The sequence below is a fragment of the Eutrema salsugineum genome, unplaced genomic scaffold, assembly GCF_000478725.1.
Source record: "Eutrema salsugineum unplaced genomic scaffold, Eutsalg1_0 scaffold_2, whole genome shotgun sequence".
Classification (NCBI taxonomy): domain Eukaryota; kingdom Viridiplantae; phylum Streptophyta; class Magnoliopsida; order Brassicales; family Brassicaceae; genus Eutrema; species Eutrema salsugineum.
In genome coordinates this window covers 1,513,544-1,526,391 of record NW_006256829.1, presented here as the reverse complement: position 1 = coordinate 1,526,391, position 12,848 = coordinate 1,513,544, and the positions used below count along the sequence as shown (strand labels likewise).

The window sequence follows — 12,848 nt, the reverse complement described above, 5'->3', positions numbered from 1 at the left end:
TAATAATTTAGCATCAAAATTTGAGAAACAGAAATTATAATAGCGTCGGTGATACTTGGGAGGGATATGGAGGAACAGATACTCTCTAGGCTTCCAGCTCGATCTCTTGTTCGGTTCAGGACTGTATGTAAACATTGGAACGGTCTTCACAACGACAAGAGTTTCCTCGACAACCAATTGTCTCGCTCCCGTCCTCAATTCATCTTCCTGTCCGAATCCAAGATTTATTCGATACACATCGATCTTGGCGGCGTTGATCCAACGGTAGAGTTTTGTGAGCTAGCCTCTGAATTTCCTTGCCAGCCTCTGAATTTGAATTTGAGATATACCACAATCACGGCTTGCGACGGGTAATTGTTTCGCGACTTTTGGAAGCAAGGTGTTAATTTGGAATCCGTGGTTGGGACAGGTTGGATGGATCGATTACGCGGATAAAAAATTCGATTTTTGCGGTGTAGGATACGATACTAGTAGACCCGAGAAGGGTTACAAGATCTTGAGGTATATTACTCGTTTCCGTAGAGTCTGCCACAATGTACAGACAACTTACGAAACAGTTGTTATTTTAGAGTGCTCGTCTCATGCGTTGAGATCTCTTGATGCCCCTTTCAAGCAGTGGCCCACCATGGATCCTTTGTCCTTAAACGGGAATCTCTATTGGGTTACTCAGGATCGTGACACTGAAGAATATTTCATACGAAGCTTTGATTTCTCCAGGGAGATATTCAAACCCATTTGTCTTCTTCCGTGTCAGAGGTTTAACTGGTTATTCAATCAACTTGTACTCGCGGTTTTCGAGGGAGATCGGTTTTCCTTGTTAAAGCAATGCTATGAAACAGGGAAGATCGAGGTTTGGGTAACTAAGAAGAAGATAGATGATGATGATGATAATGGAGAGCAAGTGGTGTGGATAAGCTTGATGACTTTGCCAACAACTAACTTGCCAAAGTTGTTGTTTAGTGACGTTCGTTACTTCATCTCTGACAAGACCCTAATCATGTGTTGTGGCGACGACCAAACTCTAGCGGCTTGCATCTATTTTGTGAGGGAAGATTTGTTCAAGAAAATTCAAATAGATTCTGGGATTGTTCTCTTTTCTCACTGTGTCTACCTTCCAAATTTTATCCCGGTTCCTTTAGAATTTAGATCGCCGCAAGTTTAAATTTTTGGATTTTTTTTTTCTTGTCTTATTAACCCATACTTGTGTCCTCCTCCCTTTCCAGAAGATTTGCTGCTCTCTCTCATTGTTGTTGGAGCAGAGGATACAAAACTTTCCCCTTCTTCTATGAAAGGTGATTCTGTTTAGATTTCTTATATGCTCTGTTTACATACGGATTGATTTTTGGAATTAATTATAGTACATTAGATTTCTAAGTTTGTGGTTAATAGTATAGTTTAATCTGTATGCATCATTTATCAGTCCAAAGATGATACAACTTGCAACCAAATTACACTATAAAAAGAACAAACATCCAAAATAGCTGTAGGTGACTTGGGTTTAACGACACTGCACAATATGTGATAAAGAGAACAAAAGGCAGACCAATGATGAGGACTAGTGAGACAAACCTTCTTGAGCTTTTGGTTTATAGACACAATGTTCCTTCTTGTTCAAGTGGCCTACAACATAGCAGAGAGGCTCAATGGTAAGGTCCCAATAGAGGCCAAACAGAGTGTTGATCAAAACAGTTAACAAGAACAGAGCAATATACGTTTTCTATTTGGTGGTGATTGAGATTACCTCTTTTGTTCTTTTCATTTCTTTAAATAGGAAACGATACATGAGGCAATTGTGGGATCATTAGATCCCCAACAAGCAAGGAAGCAAACAACGTGAAATAGAAAATGAATTACTCTGCGAAGGAAGCAAACAACGTGAAATAGAAATTGAATTACTCTGCGGTTCAGAGATCATATGTTATTCAAAAGCAGAAAATTCACTCGAGGATTGGATTTCTCAAACAATGAGTTCAGTTTGAAAGTTTTTACTGCGGCTTCTGTCTGCTCATATTCTACATCTTGTATGTTACTTTGCTCCTCTTTTGACTGTGCACAAGGCTGTGCTCAAACAACCTGCAAGCCATGAGTAGTTTTTACCTTCAAATCCAGGTTGTAAACTTCTGCAATCTTTATATGAGGCTACCAATTTCAGAAAGTCTACATTGGAGTTACTTATCAACACAATATGTTGGTCATAAAGATAAAATTATTAATTCATAATCCTATGATCTTTCTCGTGTTTCTATGGGTGTTGATTCTCTTTTCATCACTTTTCGTAGGTTGGTTTGTGGAATTATATTAAGAGGTTCAACCTCCAGTAGTAATTGATGTTTGGTTTAGTTGAAGGCAGCAAGATTTAAAGTTAAAACGTCAAAAGACAAAATCACTTACCATGGGAAATAACAAGTATGGTTTAGTTGCGAGACTGCCCGGCAATGGTTAGAGTATGGAATCGTTTAGTTCCTCTTCGCAAGAGACGAGCGTTTTTCTCTAAGTCATTGATCGAGTGGTTGTATGGTAATTTAGGAGATGCGACGGATTCCGATGGAAGCTTATGGGCTACTCTGTTTTCGATGGCGGTCTGGTGGAGTTGGAAATGAAGATGTGGAGATGTGTTTGGGAGGAGAGAGAACTGACGTGATCGGGTAAAGTTTTTACGTGATCTAGCTAGGGAGGTCACGGTGGCGCACTCGTTAGTCCATGGGAGTAAGCGGAGAACGACAACCGAACAGAGATGGATCGCGTGGAAACCTCCAAGTGAAGGATGGGTGAAGCTCAATACGGATGGTGCATCTCGCGGTAACCCAGGGCTAGCTACAGCGGGCGGGGTATTGAGAGACGTTGATGGAGAATGGATGGGAGGGTTTGCTTTAAATATCGGTATTTGTTCAGCCCCATTGGTGGAACTTTGGGGAGTGTATTATGGATTGGTCATCGCTTGGGAAAAACAAATCACGCGTTTGGAGCTGAAAGTGGATTCCGAGATTGTAGTTGGGTTTCTGAAGACAGGAATAAATGATTCACACCCGCTGTCTTTCCTGGTACGATTGTGCCATGGCTATCTATCAAGGGACTAGACAGTCCGCATTGCTCACGTGTATAAGGAAGCTAATCGTCTTGTCGATGGATTAGCGAACTATGCGTTTTCATTACCGTTAGGTCTTCATCTGTTTAACTTTGCTTTAAAAGATGTTCAGTCGATTGTTTTAGAGGATGAAAGCGGTTTTGCACGTTCTCGAGATGTTCGTTTGTAGTTGGTTTTTTAGATTTTTAATAAATTAACCCCCGGTTTCAATAAAAAAAAAACAAGTAACCACTGATCATTTTATAAAGATAAGAAAACAATTTAACGTACAATGACATAATACAACATAAAAAAAAACATACATGCACATAGAGGCTTATATATTATAAGGGATTTTAGGTTAAAACTGCGGAGAGCGAGTCGGCGAGGGAGACAATGGTGGACGGTGAAACTCCACGACTTGCAGACAAGTACCATTTCTGCATCATCCCCACCACATTCGCATTCTCCACCTTCAGTTTCTCCTCTTCTTTACCTTCCGTCTCAAACGCAATCTTCAAATAAATCAAATCAAGTATTTATTTTGGGCCTCGATTGTATTGTATACACTAACATCTATTATTTCAAACAAATTCATTAGTTCAATCGCTAAACGCTAACATGGCTATACCTCGCAAGTACCATCTTTGGCTGAGAATTGGTAAGTGATGATGGAATGAGTTTTGAAGTACTTAGACTGGAAAAAGCCAACGACTTTCTCGAGCTCGGTTTCTTCTTCTTCCTCGTACTTATCCTCCGCAGCCAAACGATCTCTCACCGCATTCTCTAGCTGCACTCCGTACTGAGATCCTTTTATTTCCTTTATCACCACCACTCTTATTACCTTCTCCACCTCCGCTGCAATAATAAATCGTATCAATTAACCGGGACCAAAACAAAACAAACCGGTTCAATTTCGTTTGACTCAAACTAAACCAAATATATTTATTAAACCGAAGTGTACCACAATACAACTATAAGCGTACTAATCGAAATAGAAAATAGTGTTCCTAAACCAGAAACCAACCAAAACCGGAGAGCCCTAGTTCAAAATTGATTTGGAACGTAAGATGGGACTAATTAAGTTTACCGGAGGCAAGGGCGTCGAAGAAGTCGTCATCGCCGGCGAGATCTTTTCCGGTCTTGCCTTTCCAGTTTTCAAGATTGGTTTTAACATCTGAATGATCTAAGTAAACTCCGATCGCCGTAAACTTCACTTGAAGAAAATGGATTTCGATGTCGGTGATCCCTACAGAAACACACAAACAAAAAATCTGAAAATTATTAATCATCTGACATTCCTTTTTTACATTATTATGGTAAACGAAAGCAAAAAAACATATTTGCTTTTTCGTTTAACATTGATTATAAAAGAAAAAGAAAAAACAACCTTGGCCCAGAAGAGAGAGGGGCTTGGAAGTGATGATCTGTGGAGGAAAAGGAACCTCGTGAACCATTACCATCTCTGTTCCCACTATTTGATAAATAATCACACGCACAAAGTTAAACAAATGGTTAAAAGCAAAGAAGAAGGGAAATTTTCAGAATTGGACAAGAAAACCTAACTAGTGGTCAAAAATAATTAAAAACAATTTGCAAAGAGTCTAGGCTTACTTTCTCTGTTCTTTTTTTTTTTGTAATTGAGAATGTAGATGTTTATAAACAACCTGTTGTATCCACTTTTTAAGATCTGCACAGAAATAATTTCTTTAGTGTTGATGTAAATATCTCTATATAGTAAGGGAGAGACTGGTGGTAGGTAACATAATTTTGCTAACGTTCAAAGCTTGTGATCTAAAATTATGTGACGACGCATTCTTTTTATGAATTGTATTATTTTGTTAGCATTCACTTTTTTATTAAATGCCTGACAAAAAAATGTTCAGCGACCACCAAGAAGCCACGTATTTAATTAGGTTAACCAGCCAGTCCACAACCACTCGTTCTACCAACCAATGAAGATATAATCAAGAAGAAAAAAATAAGAGAGATGAAAAGAAAGGTGAATGCAAGAGATGAAGAGCAAAGAAGCATGCATGCATATAATAGAAAAAATCGAGATACAAGTTTTGAAAGCTTTTACAAAATTCTGTTTCTTTTTGTGGAATCCAAGTCAAGGGAAAATTATCAGTTATCCTTAAAAAGGTTTCTTTGAAAATTTTAAGTCTCTGTATGTACATATATCACATTTTTTTCTTGACACAGGATTTCGATAATTGACAGTAAAAACTAAAAAGACTTAAAAACTTCTCAGGAAAGAAGCACCACCTGTTGAATTCTTCATTGATGTGAACGCCTACGACTGCTTCCTGAGACAATAGATTCTGGATTGGATTTGCTAAACCTGAGCGAGTCGAGTTTTCTAGCCTCGGCAAAACACGGTCGATATGTATTACAAATAGAATGGACCATCTATTTACAACTCCATAGGCCCAATTATTCAAGCCAGCATGCAGTTATAATTTACAATTGCATAACCATCCACATAGTACTTTACTGAAAGCAAAACAATCGAACTCAATTAAGAACCAGATTTATGAACGAGGAAGTAGCGTGAACGTCGCGAAGCCACATAGTCGAGGAAGGAGACTTTTGCCAAATAATATGAGAAGTTTTGTGACGCTGACGGAGATCGACTGTTGATAGAGAAGTTTGTGATACAAGAGTATTGGTTGATAGAACACAAGCACATGGTATACAATTAATACAAACGTAAGCCGAAGGAGTGACACACTGCAACACATATCGATACTGAACGAGACACCGACTGTTGTTCTTCTATAACCCGGCAGGCGATGTACGAGACACCAACTATTGATCTTTTTATAACCTAAAACATCCGATTCTAACCCTAGCCTAATTCTCCTGTTTCTAGAAAACATTTTAGATAGTTAAAACGTAAAGGATAACCATAATTGGAATTGTTTTGGAACACAATGGTTATAATTTCTTAGAATCGAATATTAGTGAAATTTACATTTTAGATTATTTAGAACTTAGAACATTTGAAAAAAAAGTTTCACTAAAGCGGAGAAAATTTACATGCTGCTAATTATAGTTTACGTACAATAATTAGTGATATTAGCTTTCTATTTTTTAATTACTCTTCCGTTAATTATATTTGTAAATTTCCAATGGCTAAATAATTGAAACATACATGGTTCACCTTGTTATGGAATCGTAAGGACATTCTCACAAGAGTTTTAGACGAATTTGAAAAAAGCTGGTAGAAAATTATACATTTTTTTTGCGACAAACATTTACTTTCTTATATATAATACTTGAGAAATTACATAGTCTTTGTGAAGTGACGGATTTAACCAACAAGAAAAGTATGCATAAATTGCTGCATGAGCTGTTGAAAACACCGCGGATTCCTTGCATTGCTTTCCTTCCAACATTTAAAGCACATTTAACTTGCCAAGATTACGACAAGATCGTGTCGTTACCGTTTCATGGTTGCCCACATATAGGGCTTTTTTTGGGGGGGATACATGATATAGCCTTACTAAATTCCACACTTCTTTTGAAAGACAGAAATATTCTTCAATTCAAACTCCTATAGAAAGTACTCACTTTCCCAAGTTGAGAACAAGAATGCTCGACTCCACCTCATTTTTTGCGTTTATTCTAGGTTTTCTTATCCTGGCATTAACGATGAAGCGTAAGGAGACGAAGAAAACCGTGTTAGTAACTTCCTACACAAGAAGCCTTCCTCTCCCTCCCGGACCAAAGCCTTGGCCTTTAATCGGAAACCTAGCTACCGGAAATATTAAGGAGGAACAAACCGGTGTTCCGGTGGATACATTCACACATGGAAGAACTCAACACCGATATTGCATGTATCCGTCTCGCCAATACTCACGTGATCCCCGTGACATCCCCTCGGATTGCACAGGAGATTCTGAAGAAGCAAGACTCTATTTTCGCCAGCAGACCGCTAACAGTGGGCACGGAGTATTGCAGCCGTCAGTACTTGACCGTTGCGGTGGTGCCACAAGGTGAGCAGTGGAAGAAGATGAGGAGAGTTGTGGCATCTCACGTGACGAGTCAGAAAAGCTTCAAACTGATGCTCAAAAAGAGAGCCGAAGAGGCTGATAACCTAGTTCGGTATATATATCAATAACATGTGTGTCAAAAACAGCGGTAATGGTTTTGAGGTTATTGATACAAGGTTTGTGGTGCGGCAATACAGCGGAAATGTAGCTCGGAAGATGATGTTTGGTGTTAGGCATTTTGGCAAAGGAAGTGAAGATGGATATGGCCCAGGGTTCGAAGAGATTGAACATGTTGATTCTTTGTTTACGGTTTTAACCCATCTTTACGCATTTGCTTTGTCGGATTATGTCCCGTGGCTAAGGTTCTTGGACTTGGAAGGCTATGAGAAGGTTGTGAGCAGCGCAATGAGAAATATAAGTAAGTATAATGATCCTTTTGTCGATGAAAGACTCATGCAATGGCGTGACGGGAAGATGAAAGAGCCTCAAGATTTCCTCGACATGTTTATATTGGCAAAAGACGCTGACGGGAAACCTGCACTGTCAGAAGAAGAGATCAAAGCACAAGTGACGGTACGTACATATATTTGTCGACTAATATCATTACAATATGATGGAGCTTTTTTATCTAATATTTAGTGATAAGTAGGAAGTTCCGATCCTTAGCTCATAGGATGTTTAGGTCTAGGACTAGCTTTTCTATTCACGACTAAAAATCATCATTCCTCAAGTGTAACACAATATTCAAACTCGAAACCGGTAACAATATAAAAAGACTTTTCTAGCGGATTGAAACAAACCACATTGGACAGTTCAAAACCGACTGCTTCAAAGACCATAAAAAATAATATTGGAGTTTCTTAAGAATGGCTCTAAAATTTTCCCAATTGGCAGTCAATACATTAAAGTTGTCACTTTCAGAGATTGCAAAATCCATAGTTCCATACTGAGTTTCCGACAATCTTCATCTCCTTCGGATTCTTTCCTTGCAAGTTCCGAGATTTTGATCCACATTGATTGTTTTTTTGCAAGATTCAACTAAAAGCTTTGAATCCTTTATTGCTCTCTTAAATTCTTCACCTTCGCCTATCACCATACAATTTTTTTTAACATCACCATTTTTGTAAAGCCTCATCATTTCTTTAATATAAAAATTCAACCTTTAAAATTTTATTTGTTTCTGCGAAAATCTATTAATTTGATGATCTCTAACTTTATTGGTGGTAAATCAACTCTCTTGGATTGCGAAGGAGCTAATGTTGGCGACGGTGGATAACCCATCAAATGCGGCGGAGTGGGCCATGGCAGAGATGATTAACGAGCCGAGCATCATGCAAAAAGCTGTAGAAGAGATCGATAGGGTAGTTGGAAAAGACCGTTTTGTCCTTGAATCCGACCTCCAAAAACTCAATTACGTGAAGGCTTGTGTGAAAGAGGCGTTCCGGTTACATCCCGTGGCGCCGTTCAACCTCCCTCACATGTCGACGGCTGACGCAGTGGTAGACGGTTACTTCATCCCCAAGGGAAGCCACGTATTAATTAGTCGTATGGGGATCGGAAGAAACCCTAACGTGTGGGACAAGCCGCTTAAGTTCAACCCTGAGAGACATTTGGGCAATAACAAAAACGTGGACCTGAACGATCAAGATCTCAATCTAATATCGTTCAGCGCGGGACGAAGAGGCTGTTTGGGTTCGAGCATTGGGTCTGCCATGACGTACATGTTGCTGGCTCGGTTGATTCAAGGGTTCACGTGGTCACCAGTGCCTGGTGAGTGTAAAATCGACATTTCGGAAAGCAAGAGTGATATTTTCATGGCAAAACCTTTACACGCGATTGCATCACCACATCTGGTTCCACAAGTTTACCCAACCTAATTAAGAAAATAGATTATTACAATAAAAATGTAGTAGTTATTGTATATATATGTTACGATACGTTAAATTAATCACTCAGCTTCTAGAAAAATCTATTAACACTATTGTAGATGTGGTTCCAGAATTTTCAATGTTAAGTCTTACTCTCTTTTATAAGTCCTATGCGGAACATGTCTCTTCTAGAGTGCTTTTGATTTTGTTTTCTAAATGGGTGATTCTACAGCATCTATTAGCTAAATTTAGATATCTAGATTCAATACTATTAACGATTACATTTACATATACTGCATATTTGCAGTTACCTAATAAAACATCTGTGGGTTTGTTTTATCTATTATTTAATGAATTTGTATCTTATAACCACGATATGCATTTATTTTTGGTGGATTTTTCCCTTTTTATTTTAGAACTTATAAAAGAGATCTAGAAAAACAAATGGATTAAGGAGAAGGGTAATATATTTTTTTTTTCTTTCTGACAATTTCAAAATTAAGAAAATATAATATATATTTTTTTTTCCGGCAAAATAGATTTTATTAATTAAATAATTTTACAAAGTCTGAATACAAAGGTACAGTCAACCATCTAGATGAATACAATTTTGAAGAGTAGAAAATTAAATTTAAAGGACCACGTTTTACCAACATATGAGCTGAGGCATTATTTGTTCTCTTAGTGTGATTAAATGAACAATCATCAAATTTTGCCTTCCAATACGACATGTCACTGCAAATGTTGTCAATGGAAAACTCTGAGGATTTGTTATGAATAACGTCAATCAGAATTTTGCAATCTCCTTCAAAGATTATACATCTTAATCCTGTACTCCAAAGTTGTTGCATTGCAATTAAAAGAGCTTTTGCCTCTGCTTCCAATGGTGTAGATGTTCTACCTATTGAGGAAGACCCCCAAAAACAATGGTTTCCGTTATGATCACAGACGATCCAGCCTACAATAGAAAGCTGATTTACAGGATTAAAACTTGCATCAAAATTGCATTTAAAAGTTCCAGGAGGTGGTCGATGCCAAACGTTTTGATGATTTTGTAGACAAACAGATTCATTGTTGTGAACAGTGCATCTAACTTGATTTTCAGAATTTCAAGTCTCAAAACTCCCACTTGTCAATATAATGCTAATTGGGATCAGAATATGACTTTGATATATTTGCTTGAATCCATTCATTAACGTCAATGTTTGCATAACTGATGACTCGTTCTGGATGCACTCTTTGTTTTTTGAAAATCAAATCACATCTAGATTTCCATATTCGCCAAATTATCCAAAAAGGCTGAAGTTTTTGAAAAACTGATGGAGCTTCAGAATTGTGAAAATCAAGTAGACTTGAGAAATTATTATCACAATATTCCTCATGATCTGTATCACTCGGTTGCCATGGACACTGGGACATTCGCCAAATCATTTTGGAGACAGGGCAAGTAAACATTGTGTGATTTATTGTTTCTGGAGACAAACAACATCGTTGACATGTTGAATCCATAAGAATCTCTCTTATATTTAATTTAGTCGCTGTTCTAATAGCTCTAGTTAAAATACTCCAGAGAAAATGTTTTAGTTTTGGTATAATTGGTAGTTTTCAGATTTTTCTTTTAAGCTCGGAATTTCCATGAGGAGCAACAACTTCTTCTATGTTATCCTGGAAAGCTAACCAATATCCACTCTTGACTGTATATTCCCTTTGTAGTGTCGTGAATCCAAACAGGTCTATCAGATTTTGAAAATTGGGGAAAATATAATATATATACCATTTTCGGGTGACTAAAATTTGCTAATTTGGTTTTACTTTTTACAAAAAAAATACTGAAAACATTGAACTGACGTGGCAAACTTGTGTGAAACACGGAATCCATTAAGTTCAGAAGACGAGCGTCGCGTGTTACTCCGAGGTCTCCACGCATCCAAACTAAATTCCCACGTGCCTATCGATTTTCTACGTTTTGCGGCAACCGTCCGATCCATTCTCTCTGGGACGTGAAATTATGATCGTACGGCTTAGATCAAACGACATTCGCGTGCAGCGCGTCTGTCTGGATTAAAAAGAAAACGCCGTTATTTCGTTAAAGGTCCTTTCATCGTTGACGTCGTTCCACTAAGCAATAATCCACTACGGGGTTTCTGTCGTGCAACCAATGGTTTACCTACTTAACTTATTCTCCCATGCAATGATTAACAAAACAAAGCAGTAAACATATACTTTGTTACGGTCCACCGGGACTTAGGATAGATACGGTTACACACGATTATATCTCGTCAAACAGTCTCAGGTAAGAACGACGTCACCATGTTATGGAACCTAGGCGTTATATATATATATAATTAGTCACCTTCTACGTTGGAATTAATTCATCCGACCGCTGGATGTTTCTCCGCCTCAATCCTCGTCGTTAACTATATCTTCATTTCTCTTTGACATTAAATTTTGCTAATATAATAAATAAGAATTCAAATCCGGCGAGGATTTGTGTGATTTAGATAATTTTATTGGACGTAAAATCTCACCACCGAAGAAAGATGGCGGCCTACGCAAAAATTGGTTACGGTGGTAGTTATCTGGTGCACCGCGGCGTATTAGAGTTTCCCTGTGGATCAGATCACATTGCGAGATCGTCGTTCCCGATTAATAGCGACGGTAATCGCCGATCAAACATCAGGAGGATCACGGCGTCGATGGCGGAGGCGGTATCGGAGATAGAGAAACAGAGAGGAAAGAAAAGCAGAGGAGGAAAAGATGGAAGAGCCGTGGGGGTGGCGCGTGAGAAGCTGGACAGGTGGATGAAGGAATCGGTGACGGAGATCGTGAAGAATTTGAGCCAAGCGCCGTTGTTAGTGCATTTGTACGCCGGAGAAGAAGAGGAAGGAACGGTGGTGGTGATGAAAGCAGAGGAATGGGCGGCGGTGAAGGGGAGATGGGAGAGAGGAGAGGCGGAGATGCCGGAGGGGATGATATTCGTGGAGCAGTTAGGAGCGGCGGCGGAGGAGAGCTGCGGTTGTGGATATGACGGTGGCGACGGCACACGTGCGTGGGGGTTGGTGGTGCAGGGGAAAGGAGTGGAGTGTGGGCCGGTTTGTTATCTGTTGAAGACTACACGGGTCGGGTCAGGGTCAGGTTCCGGGTCGGGTATGGGAATGCTGTGTACCCATTTCTGCTTAGCTAAGGTGTCGAGTTTTAGGGAGACGAGTGAATCTCAGCTTAGAAATTGTTGGCTTGTGGGAAATTGACAATGAAGCATATGTTTTCATATCATGTAAATAATAAAATATTAATTGGCTAATTTGGAAGAATATCAACTATGGTTTTAAACCTTAATTTACCAACACATATTGAATTTTAATTTATAGATGTTAGTGCTGTCGATATTTCATCGTACGAATTCAAATCCGCATATGAGATACATATGAGATACAAGTACAAGTGAAGAGGATCAGTCTTTTAGTCTCAAAGTGCTAATATCTGATCTATATCATTTTTCTTTTATGATAGTTTTTTCCCCTAAATCTTAACAACTTAATATCATGTATGTTTTCTGTCGTAAATAATATTAATAATTTCATGTATGTTTTCATGTTTCACATAAAGAGAAAAGTTGCACACATTTCTACAAGTTAATTTGTCCTCGATAAAATTCAAATTGGAAAGTAAGTTTGAGATCCACTGAGTGTAATCACATAGGGTTAAGTACTACTTAGTACTTATGATGCTAATAATACTGTTTTTGCAATTCAGCTCAAACCCTTTTTTCCAATCATAAAAACTTACCTTGTGGAACAAGTGTTTGCAAGTAGGTAACTCAATGACTTGATCATGATTATCTAGATCTTGGAGGTCATCATCGCCCACCAGCATAAAGGTATTGCTCATAAGTTTTCCAGTGCTTTTTGTTCTATGTCA

General features: G+C 38.5%; 4 protein-coding genes across 5 annotated transcripts; 3 read left to right on the top strand and 1 right to left on the bottom strand.

Moving 5' to 3' along the window:
* Positions 1–49: 49 nt before the first annotated feature.
* On the top strand, positions 50–1,287 carry LOC18019556 (F-box protein At3g17710). The gene has a single exon (XM_024156404.1). The coding sequence runs from the start codon at positions 626–628 to the stop codon at positions 1,160–1,162; it is 537 nt and encodes a 178-aa protein (XP_024012172.1). The 5' UTR covers positions 50–625; the 3' UTR covers positions 1,163–1,287.
* Positions 1,288–3,295: 2,008 nt separating this feature from the next.
* On the bottom strand, positions 3,296–4,857 carry LOC18019555 (probable chalcone--flavonone isomerase 3). 2 transcript variants are annotated; one of them, XM_006398926.2, is made up of 5 exons: positions 4,679–4,857; positions 4,455–4,538; positions 4,155–4,313; positions 3,696–3,922; positions 3,296–3,579 (listed from the first exon to the last, which is right to left on the bottom strand). In XM_006398926.2, coding segments are annotated over exons 1-5 (630 nt in total). In that variant the 5' UTR covers positions 4,680–4,857; the 3' UTR covers positions 3,296–3,420. The 2 variants fall into 2 exon arrangements, with proteins under 2 accessions (XP_006398989.1, XP_006398990.1); XM_006398927.2 differs by having other exon boundaries at positions 4,732–4,750.
* Positions 4,858–6,661: 1,804 nt separating this feature from the next.
* On the top strand, positions 6,662–8,939 carry LOC18019554 (phenylalanine N-monooxygenase). The gene is given in 4 exon segments (XM_024156754.1): positions 6,662–6,823; positions 6,825–7,178; positions 7,180–7,635; positions 8,313–8,939. Coding segments are annotated over 4 exon segments (1,599 nt in total).
* Positions 8,940–11,215: 2,276 nt separating this feature from the next.
* On the top strand, positions 11,216–12,243 carry LOC18019553. The gene has a single exon (XM_006398924.2). It carries the CDS (start codon positions 11,471–11,473, stop codon positions 12,176–12,178), a length of 708 nt encoding a protein of 235 aa, XP_006398987.1. The 5' UTR covers positions 11,216–11,470; the 3' UTR covers positions 12,179–12,243.
* The last annotated feature ends 605 nt before the right edge of the window (positions 12,244–12,848 follow it).

Bases quoted from the DNA above. Each gene is read 5' to 3' on its own strand.
- LOC18019556 (XM_024156404.1), top strand. From the start codon at position 626: ATGGATCCTTTGTCCTTAAACGGGAATCTCTATTGGGTTACTCAGGAT.
- LOC18019555 (XM_006398926.2), bottom strand. The intron at 4,314-4,454 runs GTTGTTTTTTCT...GTGTTTCTGTAG, and splicing joins CCTCTCTCTTCTGGGCCAAG to GGATCACCGACATCGAAATC. The intron at 3,580-3,695 runs GTATAGCCATGT...ATTTATTTGAAG, and splicing joins CCAAAGATGGTACTTGCGAG to ATTGCGTTTGAGACGGAAGG.
- LOC18019553 (XM_006398924.2), top strand. From the start codon at position 11,471: ATGGCGGCCTACGCAAAAATTGGTTACGGTGGTAGTTATCTGGTGCAC.